At 45.9% G+C, this 21,195-nt stretch overlaps 1 protein-coding gene across 2 annotated transcripts in view; it reads left to right on the top strand.

Annotated features, from left to right (window-relative positions):
* The window catches only part of NPTN (neuroplastin), a 136,347-nt gene that overhangs the window by 73,158 nt on the left and 41,994 nt on the right, over positions 1–21,195 (top strand). For both annotated transcript variants that reach the window (XM_069765636.1, XM_069765635.1), the window contains exons 3-5: positions 5,638–5,818; positions 13,096–13,190; positions 15,304–15,437. In XM_069765636.1, the coding sequence (XP_069621737.1) occupies positions 5,638–5,818; positions 13,096–13,190; positions 15,304–15,437 (410 nt within the window). The remainder of the gene's footprint in view (positions 1–5,637; positions 5,819–13,095; positions 13,191–15,303; positions 15,438–21,195) is intronic.

Raw genomic sequence — 21,195 nt, 5'->3', positions numbered from 1 at the left:
GTATTTGTCTTTCCAATAGTTTTTATTGATTTTGCAAAAATTTTTGAAGGTGGGGGGAAATGGGTAGGGAAGAAAGGTAAAGGGGAAGGGTAAATAATTCCCTGTAAGACAGGGAAAGGAAAAAAAAGACAGGCGTATCAATGTACATATACATGCTTTTGAAAATTATATAATTATTTGTAGCTAATCAAGACTTCAAATTAAAGGTAGAATAACGCAGCAATTTGTAGCTAAACAATACTTCGACGTACGCCTAGGAACCTGTAAGAGAAACAAGTTAGTAAAAATAAAGGTGCATTAAATTCTTCTGTACACATAGGCCCGTCATGTCTGGAAGCACCCTAAGGCGATCCTAAACTAAATGGGGGGGGGGGGGGGGGGGGGAGTTCATTTTTCCTTTAACTATGTGGACAACAGAAAAGTTTGGCTCAAAATCAAGGCTAATCATGGGGAAGAAGTATGACTGGAACTTATAAGCATACTAGGATGTATAATCTATGTATAGGACGGGACTACGAGTCAAGTAGGACCATTGGAGGCTCTAGAAGGAATCAGACCATGTCGCTGCAGAAAGGTCATACCCACCTCCGGTGTTGCGACATGTACCACTCCGGACAGGAGTTTCACCAAAAGAGTGGAGGAAGGCGACCAAGAATAAGCAAAATGGGACCTCTGGAGCTCCCGTGTAACGGGCGAAAACTCTCGACGTTTTTTCAAAGTGTCTTTAGACAGGTCTCTGAAGAATGTTAAGTGGCCATATAAAGATGTCAAGAAGCTTTTTTCGGAGGAGAAGTCAAACAGTTTGCCCCTAACCCAGGCTGGAAAAACAATACGGTCTCTTGGCACATGAGGTGGAAGGGACACTTGTCTTTTAGTTCGGTAGATTCTTTCAATAATATTGGGATCGTTGACGTCGGGGAAAAAAAATTAGAGATCATTTTGTGGATGTAGGTTTTCAGGTGGGGGGGTTTTAACGGACTCCGGGACTCCTCTGATTTTCTGCGTCTATGATCTTCGAGAAATGCTAAGTTACTTTTAAGTGAGTTTGTCTCTTTGTAAACTTTCCAGCAAAACGGAGGACACAGGAAGAGTCGGCAAAGGATCCGTGCAGGGAAGGTCATAGTTCCCACGGGTAAAATCTTCCATATTATTGTCTGAAGAGTCTGCAAAGGATGTATATGAGTCATGTGTTGACGAAGAATCGCTGAGAGAGGACCTTGAGGAGGATAGAGATGAGGAGTGCAGGTTATCTGCAATGGATGTCAATGCGTCCTCTATGTATGCCTCAGATGCTGTATCCGTACTAGATGGGCGAGTGTTTGACGGATTAAAAGACAGCAAGATTTTGTCCATTATTAGTGAATGTTCCTCCACTTTTTTGTTGAAACGGTCGCAGAAGACTCTCATCAGACTATCTATAAACAGTTCAGTCGGGGGTCTTTCTGTGTCTCTCATCCCCTCTGCACTGGGGAAAGAACATATAGATTCTGTGTTCGTGTTTTCCCCCCCCCTAGGATGGAGCAGTCGCTGGTTGTCTGTAACGGTGCCACTTGTGGGTGGTGGTTTATTTGTGACACGTCATCAAGATTTGATTTGTCACCTACAGCCCTGTGCCCCTCTGTCATCTGGTGTCTGGGCTGTGGTACAAATGCGGGGGCATTACAATTCAATGTGCGGCTAGCAGCTTGTCTTATTTTTTCTCTAGCTGCAGTGCCGCTGTTAGATATGGGCGGGGTCAAGGGCGGGGTTTCATCCTTCCTCCCGCCCCCCCTCCCCGGCATTGAATATAGAGCAATCACTCTATTTATAGTTGTTGTGTCCGACTGGGGTCAGGAGCAGGTGGACCCGTAGAGAAGCAGGAGCCGCCCGTGCCCGAGTCTCACCTGGAGATTTCCCCGCGGCAGGGCCAGTGTCTCTGCTGCTCGCAGCGGTGCCGGCTCGAGCTGTGGGCGGAACAGTTGGTGGAGCTTCGGCGCATCTTCTCCTTCTCGACTCTGCATGTCCGGGCGATGCCGCTGCTTTGGATTCGTTTCCGGCGGCAGCCCCGACATGCGCAGCCGCAGCAGAGAGCCCCGGGACTTGTGGATGGAGGCCGCTTGTGGAAGAGGTTCTCCTGGAGTCTCTCCCGCAGCTGGGACCAGGCCGCCTCTTCTGAGAGTGGGCCTGCCACACAACGTGGGCGTGGTTTTGGGCGGGGTTTCGACATCTCTCCTTGCACCTGGTCTCCCTTGTTCAGGCGAGACCGCGGCTTTAGGCCTACCTCCGAAGGTAGCAGCAGTCCGCAATCCTCCTCTGTATAGGCCTGCGGGCTTCAGCACGGGAGTCGCTGTGAAGGGGAGCCTGACCAGAGATCCTTCTTTAGATGGCATAAGACTGGGGCTTGGTAGCACCGATGAGTGCAGCCTCTTGTCATATGAGCACCGGCCTGCAGCAAGGTCTCGGCTGGGGTCTATATCTCCCGAAATTGCTTTTGGCTTCTTAAAAGTTATCTTTTTCATTATGTGTCCTGGTCCTGAGTCCTTTAAATAAAGTTTTGAGAGATTTCTTCCCAAAATGTATGCATATAGCCGCTCAAAATAAGGGATTTTTCAGGAGCTCCTGTAACACAGGTCTACTCCTGATCCCCAGCAAGCCACACCCCCCGTAAATCTGTATTTGTAAGCCAAAACCAGGAGAGCAAAAGTATAATAGAATCACGTGCTCCACTTCTGCATTTTTTACAAACTCCTGGTTTTGGCTTACAAATATTGATGGAAAATACTGACCAAATAAACATGTGAAAATGGCCTATGAGAAAGTCATTTAGTAGCAACTGAAAGAAGCACCCCAATCAACGTTTTTATCCTCTTAATATACTGCAGTCGTCATATAGCACTGTGTACTTACAATTTCTCATTTTGCCTTTCTACCCAGTGAATTCCTGTACTTTTCAGATTATAAAACCAAAAACAGATTATAAGATGCACTTTTTTCCCCAAAAATATTTTGGGGAAAATCGAGATGCATCTTATAATGCAGATATACCTTTCCAGCTGCGGTGGAGCACGGTCCCAGGATTGCTGCTGGAGGAGGCAAGAGTAGAGCGCTGAGTTTTCCCGAGATCTTGGTGCCGAGAGATCCATCTGCACATGCGCCGCCCCAGCAGCCATTTTCCCAGAGTCCACCGCATAGTAAACCATGCAACTGCGGGGGCTCTGGGCTTTCAGAAAATGTCGTCAGAGCCCCCACACCACCGAACACTGCAGCGGCGCACATCTGAACACCCCCTCATCCCAGCCTGCAGCAACGGTCCACTCTTGCCTCCTCCAGCAGTGACCTTGGGACCCCGCTTCACCGTAGCCACCACCCCCCGGGTAAGCAATAAGATGCATGGTTTATAAGAAGCACCACCATTTTATTAAAAAAGGGTTTTTTTTTCCCCCTATTTTTCTCAAAATTTTGGGGTGTCTTATAAAATACAGTATTCTATTTTCTCTGATCTATATCGAAACAGGAAGTCTCTTCTCACTGCATTTATCATTTTCCTCCTCAACTCATGACCCAGCTGCTCAGCTCCTCCCCCTTGCCAGGGACTTTTGCAGGGACTGATTACTCATACAGGGAAAATTGACCTCCTGTTTCTACATAGTTTAAAAAGATTCAGCTAGTTAATTTTTAGTCATGTGATGTCATAGACAATGGAAAACATAATAATTGGGTAGAAAGACAAAAATGAGCACTTGTAAGTACACAGTGCTGTAAAATGATGATTGCAATGTATTAAGAGGATAAAAACTTTGATGGGTGTGCTTCTAAAATAGACACTAACTTTTCTATTGTATTACTGATTGAATTTAACCATCCAGCTACAGCTGCAATCCAAAGGTACAGTAATGAAAGAACTAAGTACACCCTCTTTGAATACTAGGGTTTTATGCAACATAACATGATAAAAATCCTGTGGTCCTTAGATCTAAAAATTCGGTAAATGCAACAATGGTGTGGCATTACTTAACAAAAACTAGGACAAAATGCAGAAACAGTGTGAAAAGTGACGGAAAGCTGATTAAGTAAGTTTTAGAATCACCTTTTAGCAGCAATAACTTAAAGTAATCATTTTCTGTATGACTGTCAAGTCGCTGATATTGCTCTGAATGTAATAAGCAGCAGTATACCTGGGCGTGATTAAGCAAATTAAGTACATCAATTTTCTACTACACTTCGCCATCATTCCAATTTTTGTCAGAATCAGAAGTTGAATTTTAGCCCGGCCCAGCTAGATGTAGAAGACATCTTGTTGTCCACGTCCACTAGGCGTATACAGCTAAAAATGATTCACGACAGAGCACACAGAGACTCAATCTGGATCCGTATGTCTACATCAGCGCATACGTCCAAATCTTTGCGAGGTGTTCGGACGTCAGCCCCGACTGGGCCACTCAACATAGGAGAAAATGCTATATGGAAGCGTCCCTAACTTCTCTCAGCATATGCCAAGTATTTCTAATAAATATGGGGTCCAACCATGAAGTGCCCCCTCACCTCTTACATGCAACAATCACATATGATATTCTATGTGCACCTCCTCTCCATCCTTTGATGAAGTGTGCCCCACCATGTACTTTGCGGCCTCCTCATCTGGGTGTGTAAGAGGCTTAACCTCTGCGCTGAGATTGTGTTATCTTTTTGTGTTGTATGTCCCGCACAGGAGAGTTAAGGGTTAACCCCCACCGCCTCATATTTGCTCCCTCTTATGATTGGACCCCTGCTGCTTCTCCTTCAGAACTTGCCATCTAATGTGTATGTGAGCCTTCCAGCTGTCTGCTGACAGATTGTTAGGGCACATAAAGATTGCAAAATACGAATTAAGTCGCCCGATCCTTTTCTTCAATGGGAAGACAAGCCGCTGCCAGAATCATATTTGGCAGTGGTTTATCTCTTTGCTGTTCAAAAGGGTGGGGCGAATGAATATCAATTACCCGATCCCTAGTCCCCCCACGACATGATTGTGGGGACTCGGAGGAGTGATCCTCTCCCGGATGATTATGGCAGCGACTTTTTTTTTTTTGGCAACACAGATGTGTGCTTCTATTTATGAGGGAGAGAACTGTAGAATGAACGATTGTTTACTGACCACTGGTTTTCCCCTTCTGCTCTCACTAAAAGTGAAAACAAGCTTTCACTTGGCCAATACTTTGAGATGAGATCATGGCAATAAAAGGGATTATTGCTATTTCAGTTAAGGCCGTTCCTGGCTTGATCATTGCTAAGATAAGCCTATATACACTCTGTGTCGGTGTGTATACGTATTATCTGTAGGTTGGTTAGGCGTAACATGTAGAATTGTGTTTTCCTGTATGTATCCCTGATTGATTGCCTAGCTGCAGAGGTAGCTGATCCACCACCTGCTGTTCTGATGAAGAATCTTCTTTATTTACTGTAGTTTGACCTTTGTGTTTTCATCATTTGTCTCAGTGTCTTGGACTTTGTTACATTCCCCCTCTCCCAGTAGTGAAAAGTCGTAGTCATATAATAAGTTGTATGGATGCAATAATAAGTGTATTCTTTATTATTGCATCTTGTGCAAAAAACATTGAAATGTGTTTTTAATTTTAAAATAATAAAAACCTTTAAAAACTAACACTTTGTTTTTTTCAGAGCCAAAAATCAATGCCAGCGAAGAAGTAACCATAAAGAAAGACTCTGGCCCCATTTTCTTGCAGTGCAACCTCACCCAGAATGGCCTAGGCACAGTTCAAAGCACCTACTGGACCAAGAATGGTGTAGAGATTGCTGGCTCTCTGACAACGTCTCCAAGCAGCACTACTATGGAATACAAGTAAGCAATATTTCCGTGTGGGAAAAACACTGCAGATCTTGTGTTTCTTTTTCATAGATTACAGTATGCTGCAGTGTGTGGTCCCCATTGCATAAAACGGGCTCTGTGGCCGATGAGGTCAGGGACTGTCATATACTTGCACATTGTACTTGTCATTCTGCGACTCTATAAACCAGTAATGAAGTATATTGCATACTGCTTTGTTAGTCATTTCTTCATTTAAAACACGTACTGAACGCAGCAATAGATGTACATCCAACTGTAAGAAGTGATATATTGGATCTCCTATGGCATGGGTGATCTAGATCTGATGGGTGGATGAATGGTAGACCCTTCGGAAAAATTGTGAAAACCAAAGAGAAAAGCACCGAACATGTGATCAAAAAAGGAAAATTGGGACAATTGATATAAAAGATAAAAAAAACTTTTATTTAACAAAAGTGGTAAGATGTAGCACCACTTGCAAGAGGTGCCCGCACAATATAAAAAGAAAACCTGATTATACACAATAAAAAGTTAAAAACTAACCACTAGGTAATTAATGGACCAGTATGTTTAAACCTGAATGTACAACACAAAAAATGAATTGTGCATCAAATCTATATCTAGTCTGAACCAAGAGGGCGGTGTCCCACCATGGCAGTGTGTGAGGCAGATCCACAGAGGCACATGTATATATGTACTAGATGGTGGCCCGATTCTAACGCATCGGGTATTCTAGAATATGCATGTCCACGGAGTATATTGCCCAGCCACGGAGTATATTGCCCAGTCAAGTAGTATATTGCCCAGCCACGTAGTAGACAGCACAGAGTCACGTAGTATATTGCCCAGCCACATATGTCACAGGTTAAAAAATAAACATACTCACCTTCTGAGGGCCCCTTGTAGTTCGGTCACATGACTGTGACGTCATGGCAGGTCCTTCTCGCGCAGGCCCTGTGATGACGTCGCGGTCACATGCATGACAGTGACGTCATGTCAGGTCCTTCTCCCATACCATCCTTGCCACCGGAACCTGCCGCTTGCATGGAGCTGTCACCGAAGTGTAGCCAGGAGTGGGAAAGGTGGCGGAAGGTGAGTATATATTGATTTTTTTAGTTTTTTTTAAATTATTTTTAACATTAGATGTTTTTAATATTGACGCTACATAGGCAGCATTAATAGTAAATACTTGGTCACACAGGGTTAATAGCGGCGGTAACGGAGTGAGTTACCCGTGGCATAACGCGGTTCGTTACCGCTGGCATTAACCCTGTGTGAGCGGTGACTGCGGGGAGTATGGAGCGGGTGCCGTTCGCTGACTGCAGGGGAGTAGGGAGGGACTAATCGGACTGTGGCCGTCACTTGGATTCCATGACAGACAGAGGCCGCGACCAATGAATATCCGTGACAGGACAGACAGAAAGACGGAAGTGACCCTTAGACAATCATATAGTAGATATGTAGATATGTATATATATGTGTGTGTGTACGTACGTGTGTCTATATCTATCTATATATATATATATATATATATATATATATATATATATATATATCTATATATCTAAGGCTGGGAGCGTCACTCTGTCCGAAGCCTTTACAGACTGCGCAAGCGCCGGCGCAGTCTGGACCCCACAGAGTGACGCTCCCAGGAGATCGCGATATGCGTAAGCACTTGAACGCACACCGCGATCTCCAACGGATAGCAGGGACGCGCCAGGAGGGTGAGTATGAGCTATATTCACCTGTCCCGCTCTGTCCTCCGGGTCCTCTGCCTGTGACGTTCAGAGGGTGCGATGACGCGCTTAATGCGCGCCGCCCTCTGACTGAACAGTCACAGCCAGAGGACCCGGAACACGGAGCGGCACGCAGCGCTGGATCAGGGCCAGGTGAATATAGCAAGTGTCGGGGGCCTGAGCTAGTGGCGACTCCGGCACCTGACCCCCACAGCGCGCCGGTGTCCCCGCCTGCTCAGGCCCCCCAGCGACGATAGGTGAGTATGATATTTTTTTATATATATCGCAGCAGCATACGGGGCATATACTATGGAGCATCTTATGGGGCCATCAACCATAATGGAGCAGTGTACAGGGGCATATACTATGGAGCATCTTATTGGGGCCATAAACCTTTATGGAGCAGTGTACGGGGCATATAATATGGAGCATCTTATGGGGGCCATAAACCTTTATGGAGCAGTGTACAGGGCATATAATATGGAGCACATTATGGGGGCCATAAACCTTTATGGAGCAGTGTACAGGGCATATACTATGGAGCATCTTATGGGGGCCGTAAACCTTTATGGAGCAGCGTATGGGGCATATGGATGGGAGCAGCAAATTACAGAACGGTGGCGCAGGATGGGAGCAGCACATGACAGAACGGGGGCACAGGATGGGAGCAGCACATGACAGAACGGGGGTGCAGGATGGCAGCAGCACATGACAGAACGGGGGTGCAGGATGGAAGCATCACATGACAACGGGGGTGCAGGATGGCAGCAGCACATGAAAGAACGGGGGTGCAGGAAGGCAGCAGCACATGACAGAACGGGGGCGCAGGATGGAAGCAGCACATGACAGGATAGGGGCGCAGGATGGGATCAGCAAATGACAGAATGTAGGCGCAGGATGGGTGCAGCACATGTCAGAATGGGGGCGCAGGATGGGAGCAGCACATGTCAGAATGGGGGAGCAGCACATGACAGAATGGGGGCAGCACATGACAGGATGGGGACGCAGGATGGAGCAGCTCATGACAGGATGGGGACGCAGGATGGAGCAGCACATGACAGGATGGGGGCTCAGGATGGAGCAGCACATACCAGGATGGAGACCATATACCAATATAAATGCTAGCCACCCGGGCGTAGAACGGGTTCAATAGCTTATAGATATAGATATATAGAGAGAGAGAGAATATATATGCGCTCCTTAAAGAGTAAATAGCAATTAATCCAGACTCTATGGGAGCATAAATACCGTATATACTCGAGTATAAGCCGAGATTTTCAGCCCACTTTTTTGGGCTGAAAGTCCCCCTCTTGGCTTATACTCAAGTCATACCCAGGGGTCTGCAGGTGAGGGGAAGCAGGGACTGCACAGCGCCAGGAGCAGGTAAGTATAACGGGAAGGGGGAGCGCTGCGCGATAGTCACCTGCTCCTCGTTCCGGCGCCGCTCCATCTTCAGCATTGGCGCTCAGGTCAGAGGACGCAGTGACATGGTCAGTGCGCGCCCTCAGCCTGAACACCAGTGCTGAAGATGGAGTGGCGCCGTAGTGAGGAGCAGGTGACTATTGAAAGTGCCGGGGGTCGGCTTATACTCGAGTATATACGGTAATAATGTGCCTAGAGTATAAGAGGCAAACCGGTAAAACACATAGAACCTATTAGAATATAGTTCCATTGGGACAAAGGATATAATGTGTCCTTCGTCAGGGTCATTTCTTGATGTGCTTCTCCACTTTTAGCTGAAAATGCTTTGCAGGACTTTAACTTTTAAAGGGATGGTCTGAAAATAAAGTTGATTTTAAAGAGGTCCAAAATACATATAAATTGTTCATCCTAAATCCCTTTCTTGCTATAATCTAAACTATTTTCTAATATACTTGAATTAAAAAATTCCCTATCCTTACCTAAATACACGTATATTTTTTTTTTTTTACAACTTCCTTTTTGACTAAGCTTTGGTTAAGTATCCCATTGCATGCTGCAATGCTCAAAGCATCATCATGGAGGAGAGGCTGTGGTCACTGCAGCAGTCAATGACCCCTCCCTGAAATGAAGTGTTTCGGGGGCTGAGCTAGTCCATGCATGATGGGCACTGTGGACAATCACAGTGTGCTCTCTCACCAACTCAAATCAGCAATAACGATCCGGCAACAGAGCGCACTGTTAGTGCGCTTTGTGAGGATACCCAGCCTGCAGAGACCAGTGCCGCTCCTGCAAGTTACGTCAATGGTCTCGGCACCGCGGGTATTCTGACAACAGACTCTGAAAGTGCACTCTGTTGCCAGTTCGTCACTCCTGATCTGAGCCGGCGAGAGAGAGCACTGAATATTCACCTCTCTCCACTCCCATGGAGTGAATATTCATTACCTTAATCCGTGGGGACACGTGACTGCTTAGCAGGAAGAGCTGCTGCACTGGAACGAGATACAGCAAGGGTGCGTAGGGAAGATAAGTAGGATGTTTTTTTTTTTTTTTTTTTTCTTTATAGGAACCATGCATACAAGGACAGGGATGGTGAGCCATGCATACAAGTACAGAGATGAGGGGACAAAGCATACCCCGGCTTATACTCGGCTTAATGCGTTTTCCCGATTTTTCATGGCAAAATTCGGTGCCTTGGCTTATACTTGGGTCGACTTATACATGAGTATATACAGAATATAGAGTCATTACAAACAGAGTGATCTATTTCAAGTGTTTATTTCTGATCATGTTGATGATTATGGCTTAGAGACAATGAAAACCCGGAAGTCATTATCTCAGTAAATTAGAATAATTAACAAAAAACACCTGCAAACGCGCCTTTAAAAGGTCCCTTAGTCTTTTTCAGCAGGCTGCAAAATCATGGGAGAAGACTGCTGACTTGACAGGTGTCCATAAGCAGTCTCGCTCTCTCTTTCTTGCAGCTGCTTCAACAGATCCGTCAAAAAAACGGTTCCAGTGCATCTGTTTTTTACAATCTGCACAGGATCTGTCTTTTCAACACTTTGACGGATTGTGACCGATTCTAAAAAACGGAAAGTGTGAAAGAGGCCTAAGAGAGCACACTGTCAATGTGCATTGTAAAGGAGAGAACACGGCGAGACCAGTGCTGCCCTGGGACGTTAGCGGTGATATCCTTTCCCAATTGAAAAACACTAGATCTGGCCAAGCTGCTTCCAGTTAGAGAGAATCTAGAATGCTTCTAATCGTTCCCAATACATTTGTTAAAATCAATTCGCCTCACTAATCTCTCTTCAGTTCTCTACTTCCTGTATTTCATCAGAATCGGGTCCTTTCTATCATTTGTTCCCACAGCATCCATGCACTCAAACACTTTGTGTCTGGACATAGACAGATAATGGCTTGTGATTGTCTCATGCAGCTTTAAAGGAATACCCTTATTTATAAAGATGGCTGGACCATACAATGTAATATTCCTTCATTTATTGTAAGCTGTTGCAAGCATGTTCCTCATGCCTCTTGTTTGAATTGTTGAACTACCTATAGCTACTATGTAAATAGCTGATATTGTTTGTACATGTAACCAAATGACATAAAAAAGGGCAAGTATAAATATCAAAGCTGGGAGAGGTGTGCCAGGTCCCCCACTCTCGTATCGGCGCTTGACATCTTCATGGGTGGCCAAAACGCGCATAGGGGACCTGGCACACATCTCCCAGTTTTGGTATTTATACTTGCCCTGTATACACACTTGTATTGTGAATGTAATTTAGGTAACATTACGAATTATGGAACTAAAATGATTAATGCCCCTATATTATTTGAGTTGCGTATTATTCATTTATCTCACCATTTTCTGAGGATGCTGTCCCTTTTATACACTTTTTGGCTCAACTGTTTGGTGTATTTTTTAATATGACTTCATAAAGATGCATTCTTTTATCATTACTCCTAGTATTTTGGTCTCTTGGCACCTATTTTATGATCTAGTCCCAATGTCTACTAGTGACTTCAAAAGTAAGATGTACACTTGATATATCAATACATCACAAGTCAGTTTTGTCTTTCTACAGCAGTAGCAGACCATGCGTGATTGGTCTTGCATAAGAATTTTATCTAATCTAATGCAGGTATGGCTAGAAACCTGATGCTGTTTAGACATAAAAAAGTAATTTAAATTCAAACTTGTATAAAACAGACTATCACCGGCGCTCAGCACCTAAACCCACTACAAGAAGTGGGGATAACCTATATAGTAACCCCGCTGCTGGTAGCCACAGAACATGTGCCACTTTCTGTAAAGACCAAAACAATATGCATACAAACGGCACCGCGCTTGGGTTGCTAAAATGACCTCCCCTGATAGCAGGGGCGCAATAGTCCCGAGTAAACTGATGGACACGTATGTCACACTGAAAACAAAGCGCCGGGAGTCGCGCTATTAGTGAGGCGCTGCACTGGTATGTGCCAGAAATGTTTGCCCCTAAGAAACAATACTACGAACCTAAATAAAGAAAGTGGATCTCTTACCGTGGGTAATGAAAAAGAGACCCTCCGCTGCTGATGGACGTACGTGCGGCTGTGATCCAAGACGTGCAAATGGCAATGACCGGAGGGTGGGTGTGCAGGAGCACATGCGGAAGAGAGCGGTATAGAACGCCGCTACCAAGTGCAGAGCCAGGGAACGTCCCGGCCGGAGGCGTCCCTGGTTACACTGGAAAAACAAAGATGGCCGACGCTGACACGCAGCGTGTGACGTCACGGGCCTACGGAAGCACCCAAGGACCAAAAAGGTAAACCGACGCGTTTCGAAGGGAGAACGCCCTTCTTCATCAGGGTTATCCCTGATGAAGAAGGGCGTTCTCCCTTCGAAACGCGTCGGTTTACCTTTTTGGTCCTTGGGTGCTTCCATAGGCCCGTGACGTCACACGCTGGCGTTATCCCGTCACACGTCAGGGTTATCCCTGATGAAGAAGGGCGTTCTCCCTTCGAAACGCGTCGGTTTACCTTTTTGGTCCTTGGGTGCTTCCGTAGGCCCGTGACGTCACACGCTGCGTGTCAGCGTCGGCCATCTTTGTTTTTCCAGTGTAACCAGGGACGCCTCCGGCCGGGACGTTCCCTGGCTCTGCACTTGGTAGCGGCGTTCTATACCGCTCTCGTCCGCATGTGCTCCTGCACGCCCACCCTCCGGTCATTGCCATTTGCACGTCTTGGATCACAGCCGCACGTACGTCCATCAGCAGCGGAGGGTCTCTTTTTCATTACCCACGGTAAGAGATCCACTTTCTTTATTTAGGTTCGTAGTATTGTTTCTTAGGGGCAAACATTTCTGGCACATACCAGTGCAGCGCCTCACTAATAGCGCGACTCCCGGCGCTTTGTTTTCAGTGTGACATACGTGTCCATCAGTTTACTCGGGACTATTGCGCCCCTGCTATCAGGGGAGGTCATTTTAGCAACCCAAGCGCGGTGCCGTTTGTATGCATAAATTCAAACTTGGTTTGTCCTCTTATTTTCTTGTCCCACCATTTATTACTTCTCTAGAGATAATATAACTGTGTTGAACACTTTAAAATCCTTTTCCTGATCTCTTTGATATCTGTGTTGTGATTGCAGGATTGCAAAAGCAAAGGCTGAAGAATCTGGAGAATATCAGTGTGTATTTAACTTCTCAGGCTCTCCACCTGTCAATGCTACTATTGAAGTGAAAGGTTTGTACCTATACAAAATAAAACCTAGTTGCAAATGTAAATTTTTCATAAATGGTTTTCAGTTTCCGATTTAAGTAAAAAAAAAAAAAAAAAAATTGTCAGAGGATTTATGTTGCCAAAGCCAAGAACACCGTCGGGCAGATCAATGTTGCATGATTACAGCCAGGTACGTTATTCTCTCTATTTCAAAGAAAACCTAGTTTAAAGAGAACCTATCAGCAGGCTATTCGTTCCCTAACTAAAGGTACGAGTGTAAAGCTTCTTTAATGCTTCATATCCTTCCAGTAGAATTTTGTTGGGGCATTAATGACAAATCTATTTTTGACGTTTTACTCTCCACTGCATCTGGTTGGGCACTTCACTCACCAGCTCTGCTGTACTTTGCTGTCCACTACCGGCCTCCTTTGTTGGTTGATAGGTCAATAAAGGAAGAGTGACCTGTCTCCCAAGTGCAGGCACTGTCATTACTTAGGTTCATTTCATCAGAAGGGGTGGCGCATGCACAGTGAGCTCGTGATGACGCTGCCAGATCAATGTACTGCCGCAACATCATTAGTAGCTCAATGTGGGGGTGCCGTCATCGCCCAGGTATAGTCCAACGACTATGCCTGTACTGTAAGCTCCTAATGATGCGGGAGTCGATGCATTAGTATTGGAGGAGCAGCAGCATCATCATCAAGAGCTTACTGTGCAGACACCTTTGGATGAAATGCACCTGTACAATGACTACACCTGCAGAGAAAGCTCCCAATGATGTTGTGGAATTCTGTACATGGATATCGCAGAGTGATCAGAAGCTCAAGGCACAGGCGTTGTCCCTTATGATGAAATGAACCCGCACAAAGGTAGCGCAATGAGCTTCTGATGACTTGCGAGTTGGTACATTGATGTCGTAATGTCCGCAGGAGCTCACTGTGCAGGCGCTGCCTTTTCTGATGAAACGAACCCGGGCAATGTCTGCACAGGGGACATGGGTCATTGAGGGTAGACTGACCTGTCAGTTGACAACCAGAGGGTAACAATTTGCAGAAGAGCTGGTGACTGAAATGCCTGCCCCAATGCACTTGGTATTAAAACATCAAAAATAGATTTCTCATCAATGACCCAATGAAATTCTACTACAAAGATATGAATGCTATTATAGGGACTATAATATCAAAAAAATAATGCAGCAGAACACTTTAAATACTGAGATGTGTGCAAACAATTTGAACCACATTACTGCTATATAGAATAATATTTATAAAAATTAAGATACGTAGCGCTTAAATTGACCAATTCATGAGTGCCCACCAGCCACAACTGCATACTTTTCTTTGATGGGATCCTAAACCTAATATCATGCCTCTCCTTTAAAGATCATAGGAAAAGATGAGACCAATCCAGTGTCAGCTGTAGGTGGTATTGGACTAGTTTAGTCTATTCCTATGGTCCTGGGTCAGATCTTTATCTAAAATGTAGGCGTGTTTCAGAGAAAAACGTTCTTGGTTGCAATCATGCAGCCAGACACTGATTCACACTGTTACCTGTGGTTTGGGCAGCATGAATCTGCTGGCAGGTTTCCTTCAAATGTCTTTGACTACTGTTAGTTTGTATAGTTGGTTTGAGTAAAGCGGATTCACAGGCGCACAGTTAAAGGGGTTGTCCACTACTAGGACAGCCCCTTCTTGATCTAAATGTTTCGCCCCGATAAAATAAAAAAGCCTATGCTCCCCTCCCATGCCTAGCCAGCGGTGTTGGCACTCGTGATCCTGGGACTCTTGTGTTGTTGTTGTGATACGTGAGCCCAGCGCCAAATCAGCGCTGGCGACACTGTTCTTGTCCTCGGAAGTCAAGGCTGCAGCTGATCATTAAACTCTCCATGTTCAATTCGATAGAAAGCTGGGGCAGTGATGCCAGCGCTGATTGGGCGTTGGGCTCACGTGTCACAACAGCACAGGCGTCCCAAAGAGCGAGTGCTGACACACGGGAATGGCTCCGGCACGAGAGTTGAGTATAAGGGTTTTTTTTTTTATTTACCGGGGTCACGCATGGAATATGACAGAGTTGTCCAAGTAGTGGACAACTTCTTTATTGTATGATCTGTCAAGCACTGTTCAATGTTTTATTGTAGCTTCTCCAGAAATCACTGGACACAAAAAGAGTGAAAACAAGAATGAGGGACAAGAGGCTGTTCTGTATTGTAAATGTGTAGGATATCCTCACCCAGAATGGACTTGGTACAAAGTGCTTGATGACGTGCCTGTTGTAAGTAGACTCAAAAAGAAACCTTGTTTTCATTTTATTTTTAGATGTTGCGTCCAGAATAAAATATGTATAAAATAGGTTTGAAACTTGACCTATAATTTCTGTAATAATAATGCACAAGTTAAAAATAAAACCTGAACATTTAACCCTTTCCTGATATGTACTGGCACTAAAGGCAATCTTTTGACACTGGCATTAGATCGCATAAAACCGATGCATCACACTTTTTTTTTTTTTTCACTCCATTTATAACTTTCTACACATTTTTCAGTACATTGCATGTACAACTCCTGCAAATATCAAGCCCTCGTATGGCTATGTAGATGATGATAAAAAATAAAAAGTTATGAATTATAGAACAAAAATAAACGAAAGGGAAAACACAAAAATTGGCTGCATAGGGATCGGTTTATACAAATGCTCAACACAAACTCCGGCATCATGTGTTTCTGCATGTTCCACATATTATATTTAATAACTAACTATTTTTGGAAGGGAGGCAGGATAAATGTACCGTATATACGACCCAACCCGAGTATAAGCCGACCCCCCTAATTTTGTCACAAAAAACTGGGAAAACTTAATGACTCGAGTATAAGCCTAGGGTGGAAAATGCAGCAGCTACTGGTAGATTTCAAAAATAAAAATAGATACCAATAAAAGTAAAATTAATTTAGGCATCAGTAGGTTAAGGGTTTTTGAATATCCATATTGAATCAGTAGCCCCATATAAAGCTCCATACAGTTTATGATGGGCTCCATAAGATGCTCCATATTAAAATATGCCCCATATAATGCTGCACAAATGTTGATTATTACCCCATAAGATGCTCCATACAGACATTTGCCCCATATAATGCTCCACAAATGTGGATTATGGCCCCATAAGATGCTCCATACAGATATTTGCCCCATATAATGCTGCACATTGCCCCATAAGGTGCTCCATACAGATATTTGCCCCTTATGATGCTCCACAAATGTTGATTATGACCCCATAAGATGCTCCATACAGATATTTGCCCCCAAATAATGCTGCACAGGGCCCCATACAGATGCCCCATAAAGATATTTGCCCCCGTATTATGCTGCACATGGCCACATAAGATGCTCCATACAGATATTTGCCCCATATCATGCTGCACATGGCCACATAAGATGCCCCATACAGATATTTGCCCCCATATCATGCTGCACATGGCCACATAAGATGCTCCATACAGATGTTTGCCCCATATAATGCTGCACATGGCCACATAAGATGCTCCATACAGATATTTGCCCCGTATAATGCTCCACAAATGTTGATTATGACCCCATAAGATGCCCCATACAGATATTTGCCCCATATAATGCTGCACATGGCCACATAAGATGCCCCATACAGATATTTGCCCCATATAATGCTGCACATGGCCACATAAGATGCCCCATACAGATATTTGCCCCATATAATGCTGCACATGGCCACATAAGATGCTCCATACAGATATTTGCCCCGTATAATGCTCCACAAATGTTGATTATGACCCCATAAGATGCCCCATACAGATATTTGCCCCATATCATGCTTCACATGGCCCCATAAGGTGCTCCATACAGATATTTGCCCCTTATGATGCTCCACAAATGTTGATTATGACCCCATAAGATGCTCCATACAGATATTTGCCCCCAAATAATGCTGCACAGGGCCCCATACAGATGCCCCATAAAGATATTTGCCCCCGTATTATGCTGCACATGGCCACATAAGATGCCCCATACAGATATTTGCCCCCATATTATGCTGCACATGGCCACATAAGATGCTCCATACAGATGTTTGCCACATATAATGCTGCACATGGCCACATAAGATGCTCCATACAGATATTTGCCCCGTATAATGCTGCACATGGCCACATAAGATGCCCCATACAGATATTTGCCCCATATAATGCTGCACATGGCCACATAAGTTGCCCCATACAGATATTTGCCCCATATCATGCTGCACATGGCCACATAAGATGCCCCATACAGATATTTGCCCCATATAATGCTGCACATAGCCCCATGAGATGTTCCATACAGATATTTGCCCCCATATAATGCTGCACATGGCCACATAAGATGCTCCATACAGATATTTGCCCCCATATAATGCTGCACATGGCCACATAAGATGCTCCATACAGATATTTTCCCCATATGCTGTTGCTGCGATTAAAAAAATAAAATAATTACATACTCGCCTCTCAGGCCCCCGGCACTTGCTATACTCACCTTTCCCGTTCCACCGCTGACCGCCGCTGTCTCTTCCCATCCTGTGCGCCGACGTTCAGGAAGAGGGCGGCGCGCATTAATCACGTCACCGCGCCCTCTGACCTGAGCGACAGTGTGGAAGACACAGCGGCGCCGACGGTGGAACGAGGAACAGGTGAGTATCGCGCACTGCCCCGTCATACTTACATGCTCCTGGCGCCGTCGCTGTAAGTCTCTTCCCCGGCGCCGCATTTTCTTCTGTAGTGAGCAGTCACCGTTACCGCTCATTACAGTAATGAATATGCGGCCCCACCCCTATGGGAGGTGGAGCCGCATATTTATTACTGTAATGAGCGGTACCTTGTAACCGCTCAGTACAGGAAGAAGCTGCAGCGCTGGAAGAAGCAGGGACCGCGCCAGGAGTAGGTGAGTATAACTAGACAGCCCCCGCTCCCCCTCCCGTGCCGACCCCTGGGTATGACTCAAGTATAAGCCGAGAGGGGGACTTTCAGCCCAAAAAAGTGGGCTGAAAATCTCAGCTTATACTCAAGTATATACGGTAGCTATTTTTCTTAATTTATTTACATTTCACCATGTACTATGAATTACATTTTATATTGCAGTTTGTTGAACTTGCAGCATTCAAATGATATATATTATATATTGTAATTTTATTTTTCTCAGTCGCCCATTACAGCACTACCAGGGACAGAGGGAATCCGCCCTTCAGGGACAGGAAACCTACAGGATAAAAAGGTGGTACCTCTCTCCTGCGTCAGTTTGGTTTCCTGTCCCTGACAGGGAACCCTCTAGGATCGGTACCTGGAGAACCGGAGCCGACCAGTCGACCTATGACGGCGGGGAGGCCCCTGTCACGGCTGGCGCGGTGTCCGACGCCGCCACTTCTGGGTCCGATGGGGCTGCAGAGTGCGCGGAGGGAAGCGCAGCCGCCTCCCCGGATTGGAGTAGGGGCTTCAGGGACGCGGTGTGCCTCAACGCCATGCAGAGGCACTTCCTGATTCAGAGCGGCGGCACGGTGTGTGAGAGCCCCAAGATGGCCGCCGCACCAGATATAGCTACGACTACTTCCGGGTCCCGGGCAGAGCGCACATGCGCAGTTTGATCTAGGGGATCAGCGCTTCCCTGGAACGCAGCCCTGGAGGAGGGGGTGGATCGGCGCAAGCATACTATTTAAAGACCGCTGTGGAGTCGCTCTTTGCTGCATGCAGTCCTAATAATGGAGGACAGCGATCAGCAGCCCTTACAGCCGCAGCAGCAGCATCACCACCAGCGCAAGTCAGATGCGCAAAAGAAAAGGTCCTCTGCAGGCACCCGCAGTACCCGCTCCAGCAGCCATTCCACGCCGCAGAGTAAAGCCTCCAATATGGCTAACCAGCCGACACCATCGACTTCGGATCTCATACAGGATCCTATACCTCCTCCAGAACCAGTATCTGTGGCTGCGCAAGATGGGTGAGTGATCTTCGTGAAAGTTCACCAAATAATTGGGGTCCTCTTTTCTGTTTATTTTTAGGCAAGAAAAAGAACGGAGAAAACTAAGCACAGAGCCTGCCCCTTATGCAGAGAACCCCTGTTGAAAAACTGGGATAAGAAATTGTGCGGTTCCTGTATAGGACAAGTCCTTTGTGAAGAAACCCCTAGTTTCGCCTCTGAATTATGATCCGTAATAAGATCAGAGGTAGAAACAGCATTTAAATCCCTTAAAGGGGAAGGGGTTAAGGAGAAAACACCTGTACCCTATTCTCACTCCGATTCTTCTAGTTCTGAGGGGGGTGCTTCAGACAGACGGGGTTCCTCCTCCTCTTCGGATTCTGAGAGCGGAGGCCGCCACTGCTTCCCCTTAGACGAAGTAGATGCCCTTGTGAAGGCCGTAAGATCGACCATGGGGGTCCTAGATCCACTTCCTGACAAAACAGTACAGAACATTGTTTGGAGGCCTGGGCCAGAAAAGGCATAGAGTCTTTCCACTTAACGAAAATGTTCAAGCCTTAATTAAAAAGGAGTGGGAGAAACCAGAAAGAAAAAATTCATCCGTGCCCTCCCTTAAAAGGAAATATCCCTTCGAGGAAGAGGCTTCTACGTCATGGGACAAGGCCCCTAAACTTGACGTGAGGACATGGGAACTCTGAAAGATCCCCTCGATAAAAGAACCGATACCTTCCTTAAAGGGGCCTGGGAATCGGCAGGGGGATGTTTAAGGCCTGCAATAGCAGCCGCGTTTACTTCCAGATCTTTAATGATTTGGATAGATAACTTAAGGTACCGTCACATTAGGCGACGCTGCAGCGATATAGACAACGATGCTGATCGCTGCAGCGTCGCTGTTTAGTCGTTGTGTGGTCGCTGGAGAGCTGTCACAGACAGCTCTCCAGCGACCAACGATGCCGAAGTCCCCGGGTAACCAGGGTAAACATCGGGTTACTAAGTGCAGGGCCGCACCTAGTTACCCGATGTTTACCCTGGTTACCATTGTAAGTGTAAAAAAAAAAAAAAAAACACTACATACTTACATTCCGGTGTCTGTCGCGTCCCCCGGCGTCAGCTTCCCTGCACTGTGTAAGCGCCGGCCGTAAAGCAGAGCGGTGACGTCACCGCTGTGCTCTGCTTTACGGCCGGCCGGCGCTGACACAGTGCAGGGAAGCTGACGCCGGGGGACGCGACAGACACCGGAATGTAAGTATGTAGTGTTTTTTTTTTTTTTTTACACTTACAATGGTAACCAGGGTAAACATCGGGTAACTAAGCGTGGCCCTGCGCTTAGTAACCCGATGTTTACCCTGGTTACAAGTGAAGACATCGCTGGATCGGCGTCACACACGCCGATTCAGCGATGTCAGCGGGTGATCCAGCGACGAAATAAAGTTCTGGCCTTCTAGCTCCAACCAGCGATGTCACAGCAGGATCCTGATCGCTGCTTCGTGTCAAACACAACGATATCGCTATCCAGGACGCTGCAACGTCACGGATCACTATCGTTATCGTTCTAAAGTTGCTCAGAGTGAAGGTACCTTTAGAAAAACAACTAAGAGACGGGGTATCCAGACATAAAATGATTGAATCAATTCCCATGATTAGAGGGGCGGCAGCCTTTTTGGCAGACGAATCGGCAGCCTTATCTAATGCAGCTCGTAGGACGCTATGGCTAAAAAGTTGGCCGGGCGACCTACAGACTAAACAAAAACTCTTTTCAATCCCATGTGAGGGGAAATTTTTGTTTGGGGAAACCTTAGATGACATTTTACAAAAAGCCGGGGATAAGAAGAACGGGTTCCCTAACCTGGCCACACCATTTGTTAAGCGGCCCTTTCGGAGTAGGAAGTTTTTCCGGAGACGTCCCCCAAGGGAACAGAACAGATGGGATGATGGGAGAAGGAGGGATAGGGGCTTCCTCCTTGGTAATTCCCCAAGAGATAAAAAAAAAAACCCCTAAGTGACACCTCCCCCAGGGTGGGAGGGAGATTATCTCAATACCTTCCGGCCTGGGAAAAAA

The sequence above is a fragment of the Ranitomeya imitator genome, chromosome 4 (genome assembly GCF_032444005.1).
Source record: "Ranitomeya imitator isolate aRanImi1 chromosome 4, aRanImi1.pri, whole genome shotgun sequence".
Classification (NCBI taxonomy): domain Eukaryota; kingdom Metazoa; phylum Chordata; class Amphibia; order Anura; family Dendrobatidae; genus Ranitomeya; species Ranitomeya imitator.
This window is presented reverse-complemented; position numbering and strand designations above follow the sequence as displayed.